Source organism: Macrotis lagotis, chromosome 1 (assembly GCF_037893015.1).
Source record: "Macrotis lagotis isolate mMagLag1 chromosome 1, bilby.v1.9.chrom.fasta, whole genome shotgun sequence".
Taxonomy (NCBI): Eukaryota; Metazoa; Chordata; class Mammalia; order Peramelemorphia; family Peramelidae; genus Macrotis; species Macrotis lagotis.
Genome location: NC_133658.1, coordinates 812,953,780 through 812,981,190, shown reverse-complemented (window position 1 = coordinate 812,981,190; position 27,411 = coordinate 812,953,780). Strand labels below are relative to the sequence as shown.

Sequence of the window (27,411 nt, the reverse complement as noted above, 5' to 3'; positions counted from 1 at the left end):
AGAGCTTAGAACCAAGAATACCAGAATTCAAATCCAGTTTCAGATACTTGCTTTGTTACTCTAGAAAAAGACTTAGCCTGTATTGGCCCCAATTTTCTCATCTGTAAAATATGAATAATAATAGTACTTACCTTCCAGTGTTGTCATGTAGCTAAGATGAGACCATATTTATAAATTCCTTTGTAAACCTTTAAAATGCTATATAAATGTCAGCTAGTGTCATTGAATTATTGCCCAAGGATTCATAATCAGTACTGGTGGCCCAAGTCTTCTGATGCCAAGGAAATTATATCATGCTGCCTCTCTGTGCCCAAAATTAGGCTAAGGAAACACTTATTAGGTTGGCTGTCAAAGAGATCCTTTGTCAGGTATGAATAGACCTTAAATAGTCCCTCCAAGAGACCATTCCAGCTTGGAGATTCTGTGATTAGCTCTTGCTCAGCTGAGAGGCAGCAGGCAAGCTATTAAGAAAGGTCAGTGAACAAAGAAAGTGAAGAAACCTGGATTCAAATGATGCTTTGCACAACTAAGAGTTCTTCAAGCTAGTCACTTAAATTACAAAGATGATTCCAACTGATATATTTATATCCCACAGAGCTGTTTTAAGGAGAAACAGATATGACAGTGTATGTTAAAAAATCCTGGATAAAAGCAAGCTGTTATAATCTTTCCCTAGCATTTTCCAGATTACAAATGCTTTTGTTATATTAATTCTCTGAAGTGAATTATTCAAGTATTGTTATCATCCTTTTACAGATGAAGAAACTGATGGAGAGGATAATTTGCCTGGAGAGGTTAAAAAAGGTCTTCCCAGTTGCAATAACACTGCAGTTGAAGCAAAGGAGAGAGACCCTTTCTGAGCTCAGGTCTATTCGTCTCTGGTCTAATAATGCATTCATTACATGGTGCTGTCTTTCCAAACATTAAATTGCAGAGTCAGAGTACCAATTATCTTTTGTTTGGAGAGACAGTGTCAGTCTAATGGAAAGGTCACTAGATTTGAAGTCATTAGACTGCAAGTTGCTATGTAAACATGAGTTATTAATTAATGTCCTTTTCAGTAGTAAGTTCAGTTCTATTATAAGAGAAGCTAAGCTATTTCAGCATTTTAGTTTATATACGATATATGATCTTTAAATATGGAATTAATGTGAGATATCTATATGAACTACTCATATAAACTATGTAAGCTTCTTGAAGGCAGAATCTGCTTAATTTTAGAGCATTCTTTCATTCCTTAACCTTATATCTGTAGTACCTAGGAAGCACATAAAATATATTTTTTCATTGATTGTATACCCTCAGAACTCAGCATGGTATCCTATACATAATAGGTGTTTTAAAATGATTTCTGAATTAAATTGAATTATTGGATGCCTATGACCACAAATATTTGGTCTGCAGTAGAGAGCAAAATGACAGCAAATGTCAGCAAAATGCCTGCTGAGACAATTGCCCATCAGTTGGGAAGTGATGAAATGATTAATTATGGTATGCTAATGTAGATATCTCTGTCATCCCAAAAGATGCTTCAGGAAAGCCTAAATTGACATTATGGAGGCTTTAGTATGGTACAACCTATAATCAAGGCAGATGTCTTCCACTCCACTCATTTCTCCAAGTATGCACTTCTTGTATATGGAAAATAGTTTAGAATGCCTAAGGAATTCTCTAAGTGAATTTTCTCTTAATGTCATAAACAAAATGCATTATTTAGTCCAACATATTTTTAAAGGACTACAAAAAATACCCTTTCTTATATCACCCAAAAGTGGTTATCTAGACTTTCTTTGAATACCTCCAATAAGGAGGGACACCATCTTTCAAGATGCTTCATTCTACCTTTGGTCAGCTCTGATTATTGGGAAATTGATTATGTGTTTTCTTGCTTTAATAACCATTAATTTCCATCTTAATACATATCCACTTGGTATATGTTCCTGAATAAATGAGAAGGCACAGGGCATGCTAGGTAGAGAAGTCCTGAAGGTCAAGAAGACTTAGGTTTATGTCCATATACTATTTATGACTAGTGTGACCCTCGACTTCTCTGGGTCTCAGGAAGCTCTCAAAGACTATAATTACAGAAAAGGTTCTGATCTGTAATTTTGTAACTGTAACTCTCATCTGAGCGTTCCTGACTTCAGTGTACAAGGCTAGCCCCCATCCCTACACCTATTCTAAGTATAACAGAATTCACTGTAAGGTAGATTACTCTTCTGCCTAACTTATGGTGTTAAATTCTATTTTATTTTGCTTTCTTCTGTTAACTGTTGAGTAAGTGCCAACCACCTTTGTCACCTTAAAAGTTCCTTCTTCCTATCCATTGTGTTCTCAGTATAAATGATTGGTTTAACCTAACTTCAAACATCCAATATTCCACATACCTCATTTTATAAAACAATCTGTTTTCATCTTGAGTCAGAGGGCTTACTCTTCTCTTGTCTAGTCTGGAGAAGGAAATAGCAAGCCATCCTAGTATCTTTGCTAAGAAATTCCCAGATGGGATTATGAGTTGGACATGACCCAAATGACTGAATAAGCAGCTTCAGTTATGTCAGTTATAAAACAGGAATAATAATATTTGTCCTATAGACCTCACAGGGTTGTAAGGCAGAAAAGACCTTTTATACACACAAACTTCTCTTGAATGCGAATTATTATTATTATTACTTTCTTAGATGTGTACATTCAAATGTGTACTGCTTGAAATTTATTGTGGATTTGTGTTTGCAGCTTCTTCCTGTTAGTGGCTTAGAACATAAAACAGACTTAGTATTTGTGACACATACTCAGCAAGAAGATTCCTGGCCCTTCATCTTCCTAGCCTGAAGTCTTTGAATGTAGCCCTAATATAAAAGATGGGCTTCTTATTCAATCTGGGTTAGGTTGAAACCCCACAGCAATTTGCTGCCTGAACATCATTCATAACCACCTTTCAGCATATGCACTTCCTACATTTCTCCCATCTGCTGGATATCTATTTCAGGTTATTTTCCATGGATGTATTATATTACAATTTGCCTCTCCTCTTTATCTGTTACTGCGGATCCCCTTAATGGGATTTAATTCTTTTTTCCCCCTTCCCTCCCCAGCTCCATTCTTAATGGCAGCTGTAAATTTCCCTGGGTGTGCTATTCCCTTCTTTCCAATGAAGAGATTCTTCAGTATGGATATTAAATAAAACATGACCTCCCACAGATCCTTGTGGCAGGCAACCAGACCTCTCCCCTAGGCTGGCTTCATTGCCAATTATCTCTGCCCTTTGTTTAATTCATGTTCTTATTCAGACCATTTGGACAAGTTTAGCAAGTAGGAGGCATAAGAAACTTCGCTAATATACATCAAAATATCCATTTCTAGCTTATTCCTATTTGAGTAGATTAAAATCTGTATTGCTGCTATGACTTTAAAAAATAAATTCATTAGTGATAGAATGACAAACTCAGCACCTCCTCTGTGTATGTTATCCACACACACACACACACACACACACACACACACACTGTCCATTAGTATATAAGTAGCACATTTAACAGAAACAAACATTCATTAAGTAGAATAAAAGCACTGACCTACACGGCAGGAAAACTGTATTCATTAGATAACAGCTTTAGAACTGGTAGGAACATCTGAGCCTAGTTAATTTGACAGATGAAGAAAAGGAAACCCAGAAAAATTAAGTAACTTATCCAAAGGCACACAGGTAATACTGGCAAAGGTGGAATTTAAACCTGGCAAATCTACTACCCTTTGAATGCCTAGTAAGACCCAAACCTAGGTAACAAGTTTTCACTTTCTGGATTTCAATTTTCTTATCTCTAAAATGGGATGAACAGACTAGAGGACCTCTGAGGTCTTTTCTATCCCTCATATTCTGTTCTAACATTGCAGGTGCTTTTTCTAAGCCCATTCCATGTCCAATGGCCCCTTCTACCTCTAACATTCTATGTTTAGCAGTACTTCTAGTTCCAGTCCTCTGTGTTTTGTGGCCCCTTTCCAGTTCTAACGTTCCAATATCCGTGCCACATCTCTCTTATTTTCCATGGTCTCTTAAAGCTGTAACATTTTATGCTCTAACATTTTGTCTACTTCTAATCTTTTCTATTCTCTGAACCCGTAAAAGTTTAAAATACCAAGTTTCTTTTCAGCTCTCCCATTCTTGTATATTTTGATATACTAAAAAGCATAAGCATATTCAGTGGCAGACATAGAATAGGAAATACGACATTTCAAGGGGAAGGAAAGTAAATTCATTTAATTATATCAGCATCAAATCTGTTTCCTTCCTGCTGATAAAGATAAAATTAATTTGGAACAGTTGTTTCACTGGGGAGAATCTATGTAGATTCAAATTGAGCTTCCTGCGATGGAAGGTGCTCACTCCCCATCCATCCCCTAACTCTCAAATAATTCTTATATTCAAAAAGTGTCCAATTGGCATTCATAAGTGCTTAGCTGATTAAATAGTGTTAACTCATGCAGTTAACTTGGCATTCTACTTTGCATAGTTTAATTAGGCTAAAAGCTTTCAAAGATTCCTTCATTGATTTGTGAGAAAATTGAAATACAGACCAGTCAGATTTGGCAACTCAGTTTGCTCAGGTGTTGTAGATTAAAAATAATAATATTAATAAGCTGTTCTCTGGATCCCTTAAGGGGAGAGGAGGATTGTGATTTTATATTTTGTATTTTTTGTTGATATCACATTTTAGTACCATCATTCACAGAAGGGAACTCTGCAGAGATATCTATCTCTTTGCTTTCTTTATATACTTATAATGTACCTTTTCCTCTGAATCCTTTGACCTTCTCCCTCTTTAGCCTTTCCCACTCTTTCTCCAAGAAAAATAAATTTGCTTTTCTTTGCTATACGAATAATCCTCAGTCTGCAGGACAAGGTCAGTGATAGCAAGGTGCCCAGACGCCAATGAGGTATTCAGGAACTTGGTCTCTGAATGATTCTCAGAAGATAGATTCTTTGATTCTTTGCTTGTTTCTCCTTGGTCATGATGTCTGTGCAATAGACTTAATTATGTTAACTTTTGCTTTATCCCAGGGCTTGATGTAAAGGTGTGGAATGTGGAATACATGTGTTTGGGAAAAGAGTAATGGAGCAGAAAGATGCTTAGGGGGACATATAGATCTAGTAAATTCAGTGAATTAGCAATTATTTTTAAGTACCTACCAAATGCAAATCAATACAAAGTATTTAAATACAAGCTAACTTGGCAGGGAAGGCACTAGAAGTTAGGAATGGCTTCCTAGAGAAAATGTCGGGGGTTTTTTTAATCTTAAAGGAAGAGGGGGACTCTGAAAATTCAAAGGACTGGAAATTTCATGGATAGGGACAAAGATAAGAACATATCAAAGGATTCTATATAGCTTGGTCATAAGTTCTCAGGGAAATTCCTCATATTATCCATTTCCTGGGCTGATTCTATTGTTTCACCATATACTAAATGTTACATTTCTTTTATTCATCGATTATGACACATCAAATATGACTCTCTCTTATCTCATGGTCACTAATTCCCACTACTATTCTGAAGTTTTCACTTATCTAAACCTTCTAGGATCAGTTACTGTTCACAGCTACCATATCCAAGTATATAGTGACTTGAAAGTTTCTCAATGATAGGAGTAGAGTGAGATCCTTTCAGTGCATAAACAAGGACTGTGATCTACCCTGCTTCTCCAGAAAAACGACAAAAGTGAATCAAATGCACCAAACTAAAAGTGAATCTATTCTTTTGATGGCTTCCCTGTTGCAGGTTCCTGATCTTTGGACCCAGAAAGTTATCTGACTTGAGATCTGAAATTCCCTTTCAATGCCTATTAAATCCTAATTATATGCCTATACTCCAACACTTGTTTCAGGGACAGCTTAAACATAGTTCTTGTGTGTGTGTGTGTGTGTGTGTGTGTGTGTGTATGTGATAAGGATTTTCAAAACAAGTCAATCTTTGATTGACATGGAAATGTCAAACTAGGACAAGAACAAAATATAGGTTAAGAAGTCAAGATCTACATCTCTAGCTATGTTATGCATATTTACCAGTAGCTTTTGTGAAATATATTTTTCTTTCCTTTTTAACTTTTAAATAATATTTATAATTCCCTTGTTATTTGTAAAGGTAATTTTTAACATTTTTTAAATTTTGAATGCCAAATTTTCTTTCTCCTGCCTTAATACAGTAAGCAAGTTGATATAGGTCATATATGTTCAATCAAGCAAATCATTAATATTAATTATTGTCCAGTCCTATAGAAGAACAAAATGGCACCACTATGTTAGAATCACATTACAATGTGTCTGACTATCTCTAATCAGACCAATATAAGCTCAGAATGCTCAAAGCTGACATTTGAGTTGGATTCTCTGAATCTGAACATCCTGCATTTCTTTTGGGCTACTTCAATCCTCCTTTGCTCATAAAGCATAGTACCTTCTTTTTGTAGATATGCCATGCTGGGTGGTCCTTTGTCAGCATCTCTGGTGTCACATAATCAATTCTAAATTTCTTGGGAGGGACCTTTGTATTACCTCTTTTGACCTCCATATTAGGCATGTCATGAAAGAAGAAACAGACCAAAAGAAAAACTAAAACAAAAAATAACAAAAGTGAAAATATGAAGTATGCTTCAAAATCCATCAGTTCTTTCTCTAGAAGCAGATAGAATTTTTCACCATGAGTCTTCTGCAATTGTCTTGGATCATTGAATTGCTGAGAAGAGCTAAGTCACTGATCATTGCATGGTGTTGCTGTTACTGTGTACAGTGTTCTCATGATTCTGCTCAATTCACTTTACCTCAATTCATATATGTCTTAATGGGTTTTTTTTCTGAAATCAACCTGTTTTTCAATTTCTTATAAAACTTTTGTGCTATATTTGTGTCAATTTTCTTTCTTTACATCAGAATGACTAGTGTCATCTCTATGACTGCATCCTTCACCAGCAGAAATCTTAATCTATCTATGCTTTTTTTTATCCCTTGCAAGTCTTTTCAGAAACTCACCATAATGGGGTGGCTAGATGGTGCAATGGATAGAGCACCAGCCCTGGAGTCAGAAGTACCTGAGTTCAAATCTGGCCTCAGACACTAATAATTACCTAGCTGTGTGGCCTTGGGCAAGCCACTTAACCCCATTGCCTTGCCAAAAAAAAAAAAACCTCACCATAACATGCTCACCTAAATTACTGGAAGCTTTCTTTTGGTCCTTTTAATAGCTCATGGATATTATTGCAGTCTATACTAATGCCTGTCTCTAACTCTCAGCCTTAGTAGGTCACTAGACCATTTCCTTTGATGTCAGACAGCTCTTCAGTAATATCTTTCATTCCACTTCTTGGTACTATGATTATTCTTGTTTTAAATATAAAGAAATGGACATTTTCAGAAGGTAAACAATTCATCCTAGGTCACACAACTAGTAAAGAGTGAAGCCAAAACTGGTCTTTTGACTTCAGGTTTTCTTAAAACTAATCCATGCCTCCTCTCAGACCCTAACCAGTATCTCTTTTACCTATTTCCCACATTGGAACACAGATATTGCCTTGATTAGAGTTTTTTTTTTAGTAATTTTCTATATTTGTGTGGGGAGTAAGTAATCGCATAACCCTGTATTCAGATTAATATCCAGAAACTTCTGTTTCTTTTTTGATTTATAAACATTTCTTTGGTCCTTCACTGGAGAGGGAACATTAATTCTTTTTTGACTATCCAGACTGATTTTTTTGACTATGCAAAAGAGGTCATTCTTTGTTTCAGTTCTTTCTTACTGCCCTACTCACTGAATCAGTATTAACTCAGTCAAACTGAAACCTGTTAGAGACCTTAACTTAAAATCTCTGGGTTTCTCACTACATCCAGGACCATCTCTAGTGGCCCTGATCCATATCTGGCCACTAGACCCAGATGACTACTGAGGAGGAAGTGAGATTGGTGATTTTGCAAAGTCGTCCTCCTCACTTGCAGGACATAGCATCACATGTCATGGGCTTCTTCAAGAAGGAAGGACAAACAGTAACACCATTGCCTACAGGAAAAGCAGTGAGATACGAAGAACAATAGACTTTGGTTTTACAAGATCTATGTTGGAGTACCTGATCTGACATCTCTTAACTGTGTAATCCTGGTACCTTCCTTTCTGAGTTTTACCTTCTTTTTCTTTAGGAAAAAAAGTGATATTACCTGGACTAACCATTTCGCAGAAGAATTATAAGGAAAGTAATTTATTATAAACCTCTGAAAAGAATGTAATTGGGAGTTATTATGCCCAATTATTTCTCAAAACACATTTTCAATAAATAATTATGAGGCATCTATGATTTTCTAGGCCCTAGGAACACAAAAATAAATATGGTATAGGATTGTTTTCAAGCAATTCACACTGAAATCAGAAAGCATATACACATACAAACTTCAAGGCTCAAGGAGAAAGTGAAACAAGTACAAAGGAGATAGCCAAGTAAAGTGCTATGAAATCTTTAAGCAAAGAGAGGAGACTATGCCCTGAGGAGGACAGGGGACACTTTTCCATTCTCTTATCTCCTTTTAATGAAGAAATTTCAGCCTGCAAAATAGGACTAATTCAATTGAACAAGTATTTATTCAGCTCCTCTTCAATTCAAGGCACAGCATTTTGTTTGTCAGAGAATTGTAATTTAGATAATAATGTACAATTATCAAGGTCATGACCAGTAACTACACCTCATCTTAGGATGCTAACTACTCATCCTCTCAGCTAGACAGCTTCACCATATTTTCTGACTCTTTCTTTTCTAGGCATCGCATATCCAATTAGATGGATATGCTTAATATATGTTTCACATAGTAGATAGAACATTGGTTGGTTCTTGTCTTTTGTTATTGAAGAAGACCAAAATGACATCACTATGTTTGAGACAAATTGCAATGTGTCCAACTGTGGCTGATCAGACCAATATGAGTTCAGAATGCTCTACCACAGGTTGGGTACAGATAGTCCATGTGAACACCTGGGGTGGGTACTCTAAACTTACAGCTGTCACATTTCCTTTGAGCTGCTTCAATTCTGCCTTCCTCATTGAGCACAGCACCTTCACTGATGCTGGACAGTCCTGTGCCAGTGTCTCCCAAGTTGCACAATCAATTCTAAAGTTCTTCAATGAGACCTTCAGAGCATCTCAGTATCACTTCTTCTGACCCCCTTGTGAGTTCTTGCCTGTGTGAGTTCTCCATAAAATAGTCTTTTTGGCAAGCATATATTTGACATTCTAACAATGTGTCCAGCCCATTGTGGATGCCCTCTCTGTAGTAATGTTGGAATGCTAGGTAGTTTAGCTTCAGTATCTGGTATCTTCTCCTGCCAAGTGATCTTCAGCATCTTCATAAAACAATGTAAATGGAAGCGATTCACTTTCCTGACATGATGTTGGTAGACTGTCTGGGATTCACAGGCCTATAAGCAATGAGGTCAGCACAATGGCTCTGTAGACCTTCAGTTGGGTAGTTCTTCTAATACCTCTTCTCTGCCATACTTTCTTTTGGAGCCTCCCAAATACTAAGCTAGCTCTGGCAATGCCAGTGTCAACCTCCTTGTTAATGTGGACCTTCTTGGAAAGGACACTGCCAAGGTAAATGAACTTGTCCACAGTACTCAGAACTTCTCCATTTCCTGTAATAAATGGTTGCCTTGCCTTAGATAGAAAATAGAACTTAGAGTTAAGAGGAAATAGGTTCAGACCCTGCCTCAGACATTTTTCTCTATTTGACTCTGAACCTCACTTTCTTCATTTTTAAAATTAGATGATTGGACTCTATTTCTTATCCTCTATGTTATAATAGAATTATCCCCTTATCACTTCTAGATTCACTGACTTCAATAAGTCTTTTTCCTATCTATATTAGTTATCATTCAGTTGACCAGTTGTATCTGATTCTGTGATCCTGTAGACTAGGTGTAGGGAGCCTTTTTTCCTACCAAGGGCCATTGAGATATTTATAGCATCAAACGTGGGCTATATTTGGTCAAATATTTAATTAATTCACCTCTATAAAACTTCTAAATTTATTTAATTTCAAGTCCTGTCTGCAGTTACCTTGATGGCCCATACTTCAGAGGTTCCCTGCCCCTGTGGAAGACTATTATATACCAATGTTGTTCATGGGGGTTTCTTGACAAAGAGATTGAAGTGGTTTGCTATTTCCTTCTCCAATGGACTAAGGCAAACAGATTAAGTGACTTGCCAGGGTCATGCATCTAGTATCTCTCTCACAGAAAAGTAAGTGATGCTCTCTCCAATAATGTGATATTTCAGACCTCTCTCCCTGCTGCCACCTTGGGCTCCTTATCTATGAATTGAGAGGTTTGGACTAAATAACTTTGGAGGTCTCTTCTAGATCTGTATCTGGGATCTTTTAACCTTCTTCTAGTTCTCTTGGCATGGAAAGGATACCACTAGAATATAAAATGTGCCCGTCTCCTTGTCCTCCTCTTCATATTACCGGTCTCTCTTCTTTTCTCCTGACAAATTGATACCATTTCTCTTATAGAGTCCTTGGGTGGTAATGAAAACAAACCTCATTGATATGGGAGCCTACGAACATTGTGTGTAAGATTTTGTTGGAGAAGATACTGGAATAGTTTGCCATTTTCTTCTCCAGTTTGTTTCCATTTTACAGAGGATGAACTGAGGCAGAGGAGTTAAGTGACTTACCCAGGATCACATAATAAGTGCCTGAGCCTAGGTTTGAGTCTAATCTTCCTGACTCCAGGTCCAACCTTTTAGCTATTATACCATCAATCTGTCTACCACATGCCCAAGATTTTAATGTTGATCTATAATAGACTGCTTAATGGATCCATTCTATAAGCCTATAAAGATGACTTTTTTGCAGAAAAAAGAAAGTGAGTGGCCATAAGAGAATAGAGTGCTCAGCCTAGAGTTGGGAATATCTGAGGCAAAGACAAATCTGATATGTCCTTGTGTGACACCAGGCAAGGGTTAACCTCTGTTAGATTCAGTCTCCTTAATGTAAAATGAAGATTGATGGTAAAGATAAAATGAGACTTTTGTAAAATGCTTAGCATAGGACCTGGAACACAGTAGGTACTATATAAAATATTTGCTTCCTTTCCCTATAATCCATGCCTTCCTTTACACAATCAATATTATCATTTATCTGAAAATGCCATTTGTTTTAGTTTTGTTTTGTTTTTTTGCAAGGCAATGGGGTTAAGTGACTTGCCCGAGGCCACACAGCTAGGTAATTATTAAGTGTCTGAGGTCAGATTTGAACTCAGGTACTCCTGACTCCAGGGCCAGTGCTCTAGCTACTGCACCACCTAGCCACACCCTGAAAATGTCATTATTGCAGAATCTTTGCAGATGCATCAAAGTTGACAAATGTCTCCTCTGTTTTGCCTACTTTGCAAATAAACTTTGCTAACAACAACACTGTCTATGTATGGCTTACCTACTTCTGAGGAAGTGATAAGTTTATTTTCTGGGTGAGCAAAGCAGGATACAGAGATCAATATCCTTTTCTGGGGAAAAGCAAGAATAACTTAGCAGAGCAAGGAGGCAAAGGGAAAAAGAAGGAAGGGAGTGTGGAGTACAAGGATTCTGGTCTAGAGGGACACACTCAAGATTGCACAATCATTTAGAGTAATGTTCACAGGAGTCCTTGAGCAGTTGATATAAGGAGAACTTTCTGTTTTTGTTTCCTTCTTTTCCCCCTCTACCTTTTTTGATATTAGCTCTCTGTCTTTAAGATTAGACAAAATTAGATCTCTGTCCTTAAAATAAGATTAGATCTCTGGCTTTAAAAAATTGTTCTTTGTATCCCCAGTCTCACTTTACAAAAAAAAAGGAAGTTGAGGTTTAAGTTTCCCAACTAGTAAGTGTCAGAGTCAATATTTGAACCAAAATCCCTCCTGTTTCCAGGTCCAGTGCTATTTCCACTAAATAATAACTGCAATGATAATAGTAATAGTACTTAAAAAGAACTTTAGATTTTGCAAAGCCATATATATATATATATATATATATATATATATATATATATATATATTTATAATCTCATTTGTTCCTCACAGCACCCTTCTGAAGTAGGGCTATTCTTATTCTTTTGAAGATGAGGAAAAGGAGTCTGAGAAAGTATACATGACTTGTTCAAGGTCACATGGCTAGTGAATGAGAATTCAGAAGTTTGTCTTCCTAGTTCCAGACCCAGTCTTCTTTACAACAATCTTCCTAAGCTATTTCTACTATACTTAGCTTCATTAGATTATTCTCTCTCTGAGTCCTTCAGTACTTTTTTGTCTTTATAATATGAAATCAGATATCCAAGGAAATGAAGATAATTCTGCAGAGAGGTTAACACAGTCATTTATATGCAAACTAAATAATTCAGTTACACAGGCATTACACAGTAACTCAGTTACTACTATGTGCTAAGCAAAAATTAAATGGTGGTAAATGAACAGCATAATGTTCAGATAACTGACTTATTAGCTTAATTAGAAGTTATGTCAATATAATCAGTATTTTTTTCTTCCTGACTTTCCCAATTGGGAATAAGTCCCCCATTAGAAATGAGCTCTTCAGCATCAGAGTTATGGAAATTCATTCCATTTCAACCTGAGCAACTTGGGAGGGTAATCATAGAGAAGACAGGGCCTTTCATTCCCAGGTCCAACAAAGTCTCTCATTCTTAGGTCCATAATTCAAATGCAATTCAGGAGCAAGCTTGTGAATTCCCTTTTATGAAATACTTATTTAATTTCCTAATAGAAAGTAATGTTAACTTTTATTTCTTTTGGGGAATCGGCCAAATCCTAATTAAAACTCATCCATTGGGGTGACTAGGTGGCACAGTAGATAGAGCACCACCAGCCCTGGAGTCAGGAGGACCTGAGTTCAAATGTGACCTCAGACACTAAATAATTACCCAGCTATGTGACCTTGGACAAGTCACTTAACCTCATTCTCTTAAATAAATAAAAAAATTTTAAAAACCTCATCCATTGTAGTTTCAATAGAGAGGTAAAAACCTATTTCTCCTGCAAGATGCTGCTCAGAAAGCAGACCATGAGAAAAGTCATTCCCATGCCTCTGGGAGATAGGAGGGCAGCTCCTAAAGACATTATATGTGTGACTTGTAGCAGCCAGATGGCCTTGGATGCTCTTTATTTAGGACAATAGACTGCCTGATTCAAGAATAAGGTATTTAAAGAATTTCATTCCTCACAAAGACAGTATTGGAATGAATATACAACTACCTATCCTATGCAAATCTATGGTGTCTGGTGTGACCTAAATAAGGAAAGGAGTTCAGTTCTAGACAAAGCTTCAGTACAGTCTGTGACTTCCTTCACAGAATCTGTGTTATCATTTATAACACCATTCCACTTCATCCATTTAAATTGTATACAGATGTTGTTGGATAATTACAAGCCTTTCTTTAACATTGTGTTTACAGGGCCCAGTGCTTAGCTGGACATACTGGGCACTTAATAAATGTTTTTTGATTATTAATTGGTGTTTGCCAGGAATCAAAGTCAACCTCACCAGTATATAATTTAAAGATTCGTGTCCTCTTTCTTGGTTTGTATATTCAGAAAAAAATTGCCCTTTCCTAGTCCAATGGTATATCTCCTATTATGACCATGCTCATTCAAAGATCTATGACAGTAGAGCCTGCATCACCTCTACCACTTCATCCAAAATCCCTCTGTAATCATTATTATTCTACCTTTTCCTTGACAAAAAAACACTATCTATGGTAGGAAAAAAAATAACAAGAATAAAATACACATTAGATAGCGCTCCTCAACATCACTCAGTATTCTATCCTGGGCCCTCTTTCCTTCTTCCTCTCCACTATTTCAACTGGTGATCTCCTCAGTTTCTATGGATTTAATTACCATCTCTGCTCTCATGTTTCTCAGATTGACCTTTCCTATCCCCATCTCACTACTAATCTCCAGTCTCACATCTCCAATTGTCTTTCAGACAGCTCAAACTGGATGTCCAAGAGACAGCTTAAACTCAATATGTCCAAAATGAAATTCATTATCTTTCACCCTAAATACTTCCTTGCTTCTCCCTTCCATATTACTTTAGAAGGCAACACCAACCTCCCAGTTCCTCAGGTTAATAATGACCATCCTGGATTCCTTACTTTTTACATATCCAAGGGGTTTCCAAGGCTTGTCAATTTCACCTTTGTAACATCTCTTGAATATGCCCCATTTTCTCCTCTGATCCTACCACTATTCTAGCGTAGGCTCTCACCACTATATCACTACTTGTATTATTTCCAAGTCTGGTAGGTCTTCCTTAAGTCTCTCTCTATTCCAATTCATCATCCATTCAGTCCAAAGTGATTTTTCTAAAGAGAAGATCTGATTGTGTCACACACCCCCTGCCCAATAAACTCCAGTGGCTTCTTGTTGCCTCCAAGAAAAGATACCAAATGTTCATTGGCATTCAAATTCTTTCATAACTTTTCCCTTTCCTACCTTTATACTCTTCTTACACCTTATTTATCAACACAAACTCTCCTATTGTCTCCTGTCTATTTCATGAATAGTACTCTCCACATCTCAGTTCTAGGCATTTCCCCTAGCTGACCAACATGCCTGGAATGTCCTCCTTCCTCTGCTCCAACTACTGATCACTATGACTTCCTTTAAGGCCCAACTAAAATCTCCCTTCTACAGGAAGGTTTATCCAATCCATCTTAGTAATGCCTTTTTTCCCATCAATCATTACCTATTTGTCCTTTATGTAGTTTGATTTGTGCATATTTGTTTGTATGTTTTCTTGCCTATTAGATTCTAAAGCCCTTGAGGGAAGAAGGGACTGTCTTTTACCTTAGCAAAATGTTTGCAAATAGAAGGCACTTAATAAATATGTATTGTTTGATTGATTGATTGATATTATCATCTAATAACTTCAAGTAAAAACCCTAACCCTTATTCTTCTTCCTCTTGCCTAAAATATAATTTTTAAAATGGAAAAAATAATCTTTTGCATTATTTTTAGTCATGTATTCTCAACGTTATTCTTATAGGACTGTGCCAGTCTTTTGAATCATCAAATAAGTGCAAATTTTCTATATATTTTCTTTAAAAATTCTAATTCATCTAATTGGATCCCTGTGCATTCACACTGATATCTATTCAGTTCCTTCTTTTCTTCTTTATTGGCATCATTTGTATTTGTTATTAGAATTTCATCCTTGAGTACTTCCATCCCAATGTAGCCAACTGGCATCATAGAATCATATATTATTGAATCCTACCTAACTTTCCTCTGAACACATTTACATCTTCTTGTCTAAAGTATGTGAAGCTTTCCTTTCTTTCTTTCTCTGTAAGAAATTCAAGCATAAAATGGTCATTTCTGAGCAGTATTCCTCTAATTTCCTCTTCACAAATCAGCTGCAACTCATCAGTCAGAAACAAGTCCAAAAGAATGGTGCTCTTTATCATTTCTATCACCTTCTGAAGAATGAAATTATCCACAATCCAAATTCAAGATTTATCAACTTTTCCACTTTGGAAAGAAAAAGATAGTCACATAATTGGAGTGCCCCATGCCTCCATTCACCCCTTGACAAGTTTGTGGTCTGCTTTCTGATTTTTTTTTTATCAATGGTGTCTATTTTTCCAGGAGGTCTGCAATTTACTCCCATTACAACTTGATTTTTATTTGTCTCTGTGTATTCTTGAAGCAACTAGGTGGCAGAGGGGGAAAGCATGCAGAGCCAAAAGTCAGGAAGACTTATCTTCCTGAGATCAAATCTGACCTCAGATACTTACTAATCATGAGACCTGGACACATCACTTAAACCTGTTTGCCTCAGTTCTTCATTTATAAAATGAGCTGGAAAAGGAAATGGCACAATGATGGAATCATGAAAAATCGAATGCAACTGAAACTCATTCGTGATTCTCATCCAAATGCTCTCCACAACATTTTGCTTCATTAGACAGTGAATTTCTTTGTGTGTGTGTGTGTGTGTGTGTGTGTGTGTGTATTTTTTCAACCAAAAATATTAATCAATTGTCTTTTTGTCTATTCAGTGCCTTTTTTAATAAAATATTTTTCTAAAGAACATTCTAGAGACAACTAGGTGGCACAGTGGATAAAGCACCAACCCTGGAGTCAGGAGGACTTGAGTTCAAATCCAGCTCCAGACATTTAATAATTACCTATCTGTGTGAACTTGGGCAAGTCACTTAACCCCATTGCCTTGCCAAGGAAAAAAAATCTAAAAAAACATTCTAGTCATGAGATCTATTTATCATGACTCAGTAATTTCCCCAAATTTCAGTTTTGCCTCCTTGTGTGCTAGGGGTCATGGATAAATGTTGCAGAGTGGAAGGCTTAGGCTCTCTCTATATAAAGAAAAAACTTCCTATCAATTAGAACTATCCAAAAATGAACTGGATAATTTATTACTGGGAATGCTGTAAAGTAATTAATCTAAAGATCTGAGCTGAAGTAAATGACCTCTGAGATTTTATAATTCAACTTTAGTAGGTCTCCATATTCTTCCTCCTTCCCCATGGACAAACAGACTTAGAAAACTGTCTTCCATAGTTATACAAACACAAGGAACATTTGCCTTAGGGGTCAGCCCAAGTAGCCCAAAAACTGAAAGGAATAACTATCATCTTGTTTATTTCCCATTCTTTGGCCACTTGGGAACAGATTTCTGATTCTTTATCTTGTATTACTAGATACTCCTGGATGCTCCATGAATTAAACCCTCTACATCCCAATTCTGATCATTTTCTCCAGTTGTACAGTTTGCCTGGACCTTTCTACTGATAAACTTTGAAATGTAAGAGCTAGTGGACATTTGTACTTTGTGGTTTATAGGACTGGGTTTTTTTTTTCTGTTTTCTCAGCTAAGCAGACCTAGGGAGGTCTAACTTGGTAGGAAGGCATTTTTCAGTATTACATTTTACACAGTGTTTTCCTCACAACAATTCTGTAATAACTCTGTAAAAACTCCTCTTTTGCTAATGAAGAAAATAAAGGTCAGGAAATATTAACTTTCCCCAAGTTACAAACTGAATTGGAAGCTATTAGATACTAACTTGCTTCCTGACCCCCAAGAGCAGGGTTTTTCCATCATAGCCAACCAGGCATTCATAAAAGAATATCCTTAATACTGATAAATATATGTTGTTCAACATGGTATGATAATCAGTTGTAAATAACTTTTTTTGTAATTTATTTTCCTCAATTACATGTAAAAAACAATTTTCAACATTCATTTTTAAAACCGAGTTTCAAATTCTCCTCGGCCCTTCCCATTCCCTTTATTAAGAGGGAAAAACAATTTGATATAGCCTACATATGCAAAACATAATTTCGAATTGGAAAGAAAAGATAGACCAAAATGTTTAAAATTTAAGAAAATAAAAAGATAAGCTTCAATCTGTATTCAAACTCCATCAATTCTTTCTCTGGAGATGGTTTGCTTAACACAGACAGAAACACACACACACACACACACACACACACACACACACACAGAAAATGTGTTTGGCATTCTATTTGGCATTCAAAACTTTTCATAACCTTATCCTCTTGAATGTTTCTAATCTTATTACGCTTTATTTCTCAACACATATTCTTTTATCCAGTAATGTCTCCTGGATGCTCCATGAATAAAACCCTCTACATACCAATTCTGATCATTTTCTCCAGTTGTACAGTTTGCCTGGAATGCTCTCCCTCTTCAGCTCCAATTACTGACTTCCCTAGTTTCCTTTAAATCCCAATTAACATTTACCATCCACAGGAAGTCTTCCCCAACTCCCCTTTAATTCCTGTGCTTTCCAGAAATTAATTACCTCCCATATGTCCAAACATGTTCACATGTTTTCTCCTTCATTAAACTGAGCTCCTTAAGAACAGGTATTGTATTCTTCCTCTTTTTCTAGTCCTAGTCTTTAGCACAATACCTTATGCTTACTAAATGTTTAATGATTGAATGATTGTAAAGTTTATTTAGCTTCTGCCTTTCTATCCCCATTGCCTAGCAGAGTGTTTAGCACGTAACTTATGCTAAGTAAGTGCTTGTTGAATAATATATATGGTATCCCAAAAGTTTGGGGGCAGTTTTAAGCTTTCTAAAGTAACTTAATAGCTTAAAAAGGCATTGTCTTTTGGATTACTGTGTATAAATATGAGCTATTCTTTATATAGGAAACTTTCATTTAATCTAAGAAGAAAGATTTAGACTTTAATATTGGTTGATTATCCCTGTGTTTGAAGAAAAGAATTTTAGCAAGTTTTTTTAATCTTCTTTTCTCCCAGAGCTATCCAGTGTCCCTACAAACTAGAAAATAGAGTTTGGATTTGATATGTGTTCTCTTTGGCTTATGGCCCTGGGGAATGAGTCGGGGAGGGGGATGAGAATAAATAAAATAAAATCAATTGGGAAGGAAAGAAAAGCTGTGTGCCAGGCAAAAATGAGGCTGAGATATCAGGTGCTACATCTCTGGATTAATAAGAGTAGAGACAGTGAGTAATTGATTGGAGTCAAGTCATAAATCCTAAATGTTATACAACTCAGCATTCTTGGCTGCCAAAGGTACTGGAGGCACCAGCTGAAGCCTAAGTTACTGCCGCCAGCTCCAAATGGGAAATTTACTAAATCTGCAGAGTACAAAATAATAGTTTCCCCCCAAAACTCTTCCAAAAGGAAAAGAAGATGAAAGTCTCATGATTTCCAAAGCATGTGTTTGTCTTTTGAGCTGGGGAGTGGGGGGAAAGAATGGAAGGAAACAAAGAGATAAAGAGAAGGAAGAAAGGGAAAAAGAGTACAGGAAGAAAGATAGGGTATAGAGGGAAAGAAGTAAAAGAAAGTTAGGATAAGAGAGAGGCAGGGAAGAAAAGGAAGGGGTGATTACAAGAAGAGAAAGAGAGTCAGAATCAGAGGAATATTTTTGTCTCCTTGAATTATTCTAGTGTCTCATGAAGTTTTGGGTTTCTATACATAAGAGAAACAGCATGGTGGAGAGAAAAGCATGACTAGCATCTCAGGTGTGATGATTTGATGAGTCCTTTTCAGAGTTGCACGTCCACCTTTGGCATGCACCTGACACAAGTCTCACCTATAGCTTCAAGAAGCTGTAGCATAGACAGCAGCCACACTTTCATAAAATTGTCTCAGCCGACAGGTCAAACAGGTCAAGGGTAGCTATTAGGTTTCAAATCCATTGTTGAGTTAGAAGGGTATCTAGCCCAAGTTTGGGAAGGCTTCCATCTGTGGAATGGACAGATGAAAATAATTTGCTCCAATGACGCTGAAGGAGTGGAACTGTGGAACATTTAGAGCTTGGTCAGACACTGAAGATGCCAAGGTCATCCACTCCATCTCAGACCATTGCCAGTCTGGTCACTAGAGTTCGCTGACTCTGGAGGAGTGGGACTGATGACTTTATGCAATTATGCCTCACCTAAATTCAATTCCCATGCAAATTAAGATATCACCCTGCAATATCATTGTTCCTTTCAAAGTCTGCTTCTCTCCCTTTAATCATAATTATATATTTGAGTATAAAGCTGTCAGCTTCCTTGGAAAAACAAGAGGCTTACCCCATTGTATCAAAAGTTATAGGTTGCAAAACATCCAGGAAAGGGATGAGAGAATCTCATGTTTTATGGAAGTCTGTGGCTGTTAAACCCTGGACATCCTGAATCAAGATAGGATATTCCTTCCCCCCTCACACACACACACACACACACACACTCCTATCCTCCATGCACACCCCAACTCCCTGACCCTATGGGATCCCTAATGATATGACATGAGACAGACATCCTGAGTGAGGAAATAAAATTATAACGTATGATGTATGATTCCCTGCCACCAATAATTTTATGTCCTTTGTCTACTTCCTGTAAATATATGGCCCCAGATCTCATTCTGGGACCTCAGTTCTGAGCCAGACCTGCCCCATGCATATGAATTTGTCCACAGAGCTTGAAAGAATCTAATAAACATGTATGTTAACCTAATTTCTGTTTGTTGCTTCTCAAAACCAAAATCTGGGCAAATTCTATTTGTTCTTTATTAGGGCAAACTCTTCAGGTAACACATGTGGTTTAATTGTTGATTAGGCTCAGACTCATGAGGTTTGTGAGTTTTGTACCTTTGACTTGGATTGGACTAGAGAAGTAGACAATTAGATTCTCTCTAACATAGTGTGACTTAGGAATCACTAACTTGAGAGAAGAGAGTCTATTTTCCAATTCCTTTCTCTAATTTGAACTAGGACTAATGGCCTATGTTTCTCTAGGCTCTGGTGATGAAGAACACTCATTTTGCTGTGGACAGTGTCTTCTATGAAAATACCTGTAATTACTTGGGCAAGGGTCAATAGAATCACCAGTGCTGCTGTGAAAAAAAAATGAAATAACTCTAATGCCTGTTGGCCCTGCTGGGGCTTTTTTACTCTTGATCAGTATTAATTGGTTGATTTCAAAACAAAATTAAAATTATAAAGTAATAAAAGTTAATGATATCTAAATTAAGGTGAGAAGGTTTAAATCTGATTTGTTAAAGTTTCTTTTCCTTTAAACTAGTATGAGCTACTTCAGCTCCCCCTCTTTTCATTCCCTCTGGTGCTGGTTTTTCTTGGTTTCCTTGCCCCCCACCTGAACACACACACACACACACACACACACACACACACACACACACACAAACACACACATAATCTCTCTCTCTCTCTCTCTCTCTCTCTCTCTCTCTCTCTCTCTCTCTTCTGGTCTAAGGCTGATTCTACAAAGCAGACTTTTGACAAAAAATGAAGGACAAGCAAACAACAATAACAAAAGATTCTTGTAGCATGAGTGAAAAAATGGATACTTTAATTCTTACTTTCCTCATTCTGCTTCTCAATAATCCGTGAACATGGTGATCTCATTTAGAGCCAAGCCTTTATATCAAACCTCATGAATCTGGTAGATTTTTTAAAATTGCTTTTAATTAACTCTACTCTTTATTCCTACTTCTTTCCTGGTCTCCCTTCTTCTCCTCTCTTCCTCCTTCTTTTCTTCCTTCTACATTTCATCTTTTCTCTTTCTCCCTCCCACTTTTTCCCCCCTTGTCTCCCTACTCTGTTTCTATCTCACTGTCTCTGTATTTCTGGTTATCTGGCTCTTCTCTGATGGGGGTTGTATCATTGAAATTCCTTCACATCATTTGCCTGTAAGCACCACAGCTCTATTCTGCTTAGAAAACTTGGTCACATTGTTCTTTGGGACTGTCATTGCCAATGCTGAATGGGAAAAAAAAAACTAACTCAAGTCTTAGAGGTGAAGAGAACTGGCTTCTGGAAATGCCTTAAAAGCTAGTCTTTCAAACCATCAAAAGTCAGAACACTCATTCCACTGAACAGGTATCTCCTTTTGGATTCCCTTCTATCCATCTGAATTATCTCTCCATACTACTGGAGAGGTTTGCAAAGAATAGTTCATGTTCTTCTAGCTAATGACAACTGGTTTGTTTAGCAGCCGTTACTTGTAAATTGTTGTCTTATAAGACTGAAAACCCAGTGAGATTATCTAGTAAGAGTGAGTGAGAGCGTCTGCTTTCCTTGGGGGAAAAAGGTGAATCTCTCTATTCCATCTTATTGACTTTTAATTTAATGTGTAGATTAACCTCCAAAAATGGGGACTTGTCAATTAAAGGCTGTCTTAGGGTTCTTCCTTGTACCTCACTTTTTGGTCATTTCTCCCTTCTTTTCATTCAGATCTTCCTGGACTGTTCCAGACTTTGTATAGCCAGTACTTATAGAATATGTGACACATAGTAGGTGCTCAATAAAGGTTTATCAACTTACCAATTAGTTGAAGCATTCTTATGCCCTTTAAATCATACTTTTCCTATACTTTTAAGCTGGTATTGTCTAAAAAGGACATTTTGAACTAATTTGGGGTTTCAATAGGAGACATCACAATATAATGAACAGAGCTCTGGAATAAGAGTTAGAAGACCTGGGTTCTGATCCTGATTCATCCCATTTGATGAGTGACTTTTACTTCAATTTCTTCTGGATGGATCTCAACTTTTTTATCAAAAAATGAAGGGATTGGATTGGAATTCAGTTCTTTTTTTTGAATCATGGACCCCTTTGGTAGTCTGATGAATACTGTGACTTCTTATTCAGTAATATTGGAAATGCATTAAAAATGCACAGGAGTTCAAAAGAAACCAAGTATAAAGAATTATCAATTTTTTTGAAAAGTCAAGTTTCTCAGGTTAAGAATTCCTAGTTGATGTAAGAATGCTCCCATCTCTGAGATGCTCTAATTTGGATAAATTCCTTAGTGGATCCCTGCTCTCATCCAGCAGGTTCCAATTTCCTTAATCTACATAGAACATCTTGTATGTCTTGACCATACTCCATCTTAATGTATGACTGTTGAAATCTTTTTTTTTTAAGGCACAGCTTAAGAAATGCTGCCTCTATGAAGCCTGCCCTATTTTTCTCACCTGAATATAATATCTCCCTCCTTATATTTTTCAAGAGGACTTTGGATCTTTTCTTGACCCCCACTGCATTCTATTTTGTATTATACTTTGTGTGTGTGTGTATGTGTACACACATAACTATATCTGCCTAATATTATTATAAATTTCTTAAGAGTGGGAATTGTGTAATTTTTAATCTTTGGATCTTAGGCACTTAGCACAATACACAATAATATACCCTTTAAAATGTTTGTTGAATTTATTATGCTTTCACCTTTTGTGTTGGGGTTGGTGAGATATAGGACAGTTAGAAGACACAGTGGATAGAGCACCATCACTGGAGTTAGAAGGACCTGAGTTCAAATCCAATCTCTGACACTTGACCACTGACTAGCAATACAAACTTGAGCAAGTCATTTCACCTTGATTACCTTGCATCTAGTTCCATCTCCAATCATCCTGATTCATATCTGGCCACTGGATCCAGATGGTTCCAGAGGGGAAAGTGAGGTTTGTGACTTAGCATAGCCTCCCCTCACTCAAATCCGGTTTGCCTGCATGTCATGACATCACCTCCTTGATGCCATGGTCTTCTTTGAGAATGAGAAGGACCAAAAATGATAAGGACAAACATGAATAGGATAAGGAGAATCACATAATCCCCAAGTAAGAAGAGAATTTAGGGGTAATCCAATCCAACCTCGACAAAAAGTATTTCAAAAGATCTTGATTGATTTCTGTGTTTTGCTATTAAGCTACCTGGGCAAATCTGGGCATCACCTAACCTTTGGGGGGCAGACTCATCTATAAAATGTGGAGATTGAACTGAATGACCTCTGGAGTCCCTTCTATCTCTAAAGTTATAATTCTTTGACTTTCCACCTCCTATTCAAATTAGCATCTTGTTTCTCTTGAAAAATCTACATACAGGTTGAGCAAATCCATTGTCTCCCAAGACAAACCATCCAACCCACAACTCACCCATAGCTTCTACCCATGGCTCACAGTTTGACCCTTTTAGGGAAGCAAACAAATCTAATCCTACACCCACATATTATGACTGTTGTCATTTTTCAGTGTATCCATTTTTCTGTAACCCTATTTGGCATTTTCTTGGCAGAGATACTGGAATGGTTTGCCATTTCCTTCCATAATTCATTTAGATGAGGAACTGAGGCATACAGGATTAAGTGACTTGCCCAGGATCACACAGTTAGTAATTTTCTGAGATTGTATTTGAACTCATAACGATGAGTCTTTCTTCCTATAGCTTCTGAGCCACCTAGCTGTTCCCTGGCTGTCTTTCAAATAGTTGAATAAATGATATCATGTCTCCTACCACATAACTCTCTTTTCTAGTCTAAACAAGCCTATTCCCTTTACCTAGAGGTCTTAATATTTTATAATTTCTAGTCTCTTCCCTCATCATGTAATTAAAACTGTTCATTTGACAAGTAGAATGTCATAGTAATTCCCAATGTCAACTAAAGTGTGCCTCACAGGGGAGCTTGTTTTCTGAAAGAAATACTGAAAAAAAATCAAGGAATCCTGTGTAATTTTCTTTTTCACTTTGTTCAGGTCTGTGATTTGACAAATAGGAGGAATCCTTGGTAGAGCAAGCCCCCCCCCCATACAGAACAACAACTCATCTTTGATTTACATTATTAGAAAGTCACTGAAAAGTGACTTTATTCTTGGTTGTAACAGTTGGTATGTGTCAGAAGAAGAAATTAGACTTGGGTCTTCCTGACCCCAATTCTTCCTCTAGCTTCACCTGACCACAATAACTTTTTCTGACTTTGAAGGAAGTTTGGGTGTTTATGGTGACCGCAGTCTATAGTTAACTATTCATACAGACTTCTTTTCCTCTTTTTTATCACTAGGCCTCCTGAACCCGTTTACAGCACTGTGAACAAACTCTGTGAGAAACCTTCATCTCCTCGGCATTATTCTCCAGTTGAGTGTGACAAAAGCTTCCTCCTCACTTCTCCCTACCCCCACTACCACATGGGCCTCCTACCAGATACAGAGATCACCAGGTACAGTCTGTGTTCTTTTTATCTCTCTTTCTCTAGTATCAGCTTCACAAGAATGTGTCTCATGTGTAACCCTCTCCTATTCTATGACATATACAGAAATGTTCTTTTCATTTGGTATTTGTTAAGTCAGAATAAAAATCAAACAAAATGGCGGGGGGGGGGGGAAGAATGTTTATAAAAGCCCTGAGGTCACTATTGTTGTTTGATCACATAATGGTCAGTTCAGAAGTTTTTATAGAGATGTGACTATGGGGCATAACCTCTGTATTTAGGGAAAGTATGAGCCATGCCTTTTTTTATTTGTTTTTGATTATCCAGCTACACAGGAGCTTTACAGAGTATAATTGTGGCATTATAAATACCAATCACTTTAACAAACATTGTTTAATATCGAATGCCCTCAGGGAGCTTATATTCTACCAAAAATATTGTAAGATTTTTTGTTTTTGTTTTCCTTTTCAAAACACTGGATCTCAGAGACTTCTAGGGAAATTTTACAGATATTCTCCAGCATGTGGTCCCTCTGCTTTTCTCCAGCAGAAATGGGAAAAGTGCTCTTAATTTTAAAACCACCAGACACTTGCTCCCTCGATTATGTTAAAGACCAATTTGCTCTTTTACTCAGTGTTTTTCTGGCAATGGACAATAGACTATTTGAGGGTCACATACACAGTAAATAAATAGACAATTTTGCTTGAGAAAGATGAGAGCAATTTCATAAGGGCTAGAAAGCATGCAAACTCTCAGGGAGATTTCTAGTTCATGTATAATCACACAAACCCTCAAAATGACTTCTATAAATTGTGTGAGAGGCAGCCTGGTGTTGTACTAGATTAGATGTCCATCGATTGGGGAATGGCTAGACAAATTGTGGTACATGAATGTAATGGCATATTATTGCCCTGTAAGAAACAGTGCTTACCTGCTATTGAAAAACTGCAAGCTATTCGAGGAAATGGATTGTAGCTTATCTACATTTTTTATACCCTCCAGTACCTAGGGAATAATTTTTTCTTGTAGATGGTGCTTCATAAGTGTTTTATTGAATAAATGAATGCATGAATGAATGCAAATATTTTAGATAAAATATAAACAATGCGATATATATAATATTGGGGCAGATAGTTAGTGAAGGAAAGACCTAAGTTCAAATTCAGCCTCAGATGCTAGCTATGTGACCCTTGACAAGTCAGTTAATCCTGTTTGCCTCACTTTCTTCATCTGTAAATGAACTGGAGAAAGAAATGGTAAATCATTCCAATATCTTTGCCAAGAAAACATTAAATGTGGTCACAAAGTGTCGGATACAGCTGAACAGCAACAATATATGGTAATAAACCAGAGTATCATTCTGGCAATCATGTCATTATTTTTCCTAAGGAGGATGAAGAGCTATAAGTTCATATATTTTTGCTACCTTCTAATGCAGATAAGTTAACCACCCCTTCCTTTCTGTATTATCCAAACAATTATATTATAATAATCCAAATTATCTCATAGGAATAAGTAGTTCCCCCTGAGTTATTCCAGAGTCTGAAACTGATACATTATGATGGATATTTGTACCAGTAGAGTGGCAAATATAATTAATTACCCTCTTCATACTTGACTGCCATTTTCCCCAACTTATCAAGTCAATTGCTTTAACTCATATTCTCCAGACAATCAATTAAGAAACATTAATTAAGCACTTACACTGCTATGTAATGGAAATATGAAAAAAAAGAAAGTCCCTGACTTCAAGGAACTTGCATTCTGATAGAGAAAGACAAAGCATGAAAAGAAAACTGAAAAGTGCTAAGGGGAGACAAAAGCACAAAATATAAAAGTAGAAGTCTAGAGTGCAGCCTGGAAAGAATTAAGATGGGACTGACTTTGATGATCTTATCAAATGCAGGTTATAGGAGGAGTAATACAATCAGAGAGAGAGGCCACAGGGATACAAACCACTTCTACTGTGACAATTCCACATCTAGAGTGATGTTTCACAATGAAAAGCTGGGATATGGTAAAAGTCTCGATTGTAGCCTAGCAAGGAATAAGGACAAGCAAATATATATATAAACTTATATATTATATGTATGTATACATATATATATATGTAACTAGATGAGAGAAAGAGGTGGGGGGAGAGAGAGAGAGAGAGAGAGAGAGAGAGAGAGAGAGAGAGAGAGAGAGAGAGAGAGAGTTGGGAGAGAATAGGAAGATGTGGGACAAGGCACCTCCCTTAAAATAACAAGAACTGGGAATGATTAATCAAAGGTCATTTTTCTTTTGCTTAAATCATGGAAGCCCAATGCTAATATTCCTACTCAGAAAAGGTATTTGCCTTGTTAAATCAGTTTAAAAACATGGAAATATAATTCAGAATGGTGTGAGGGCAAGGAGAATGTGAACGTCACAGTGACTCAGAGTGAAAATGAATCTATCTAGCGGGTCTCTTTGGAACTTTATTTCTCTTGTTGGTTTATTCTCTGAGGGTATTTTTATAAGTCAATTGTTTCTCTCCCCTGGGGACAAGACTAGAAAATTCTAAAATGCATAATGCAGTTTTGGAAATGCATGAAGAAACAAATTTTTGGATGTGTAATCAGCTGGGATGTTTCCACCACATTAATAATGCTTAGTGCCTAATAGCATTGCAAAGTGCTTTATCCATATTAATTAAAATTACCTTTATTTCTAAGTAGTCATAGAAACTGTTCCCCAGTATAATGAAGCAAATCATTCTGAAGTTGGGATGGCAAAGTTGCCATTTTTCCAATAATAGAAAGAAACAGAAAATCAAAATACTCTTTTAGAAAATTATTTGCCTATTTATATCAGGTATGCTATTATGGGCATATAGGCTTGGTTAATCAGTGCTTGGAA

The 27,411-nt window shown here is 36.8% G+C and overlaps 1 protein-coding gene across 6 annotated transcripts in view; it reads left to right on the top strand.

Annotated features, from left to right (window-relative positions):
- The window catches only part of LOC141508420 (disks large homolog 2), a 2,787,507-nt gene that overhangs the window by 2,063,740 nt on the left and 696,356 nt on the right, over window positions 1-27,411 (top strand). For all 6 annotated transcript variants that reach the window (XM_074217018.1, XM_074217021.1, XM_074217022.1 and 3 more), the window contains one exon: window positions 24,385-24,540. In XM_074217018.1, coding sequence (XP_074073119.1) covers window positions 24,385-24,540 — 156 coding nt within the window. The remainder of the gene's footprint in view (window positions 1-24,384; window positions 24,541-27,411) is intronic.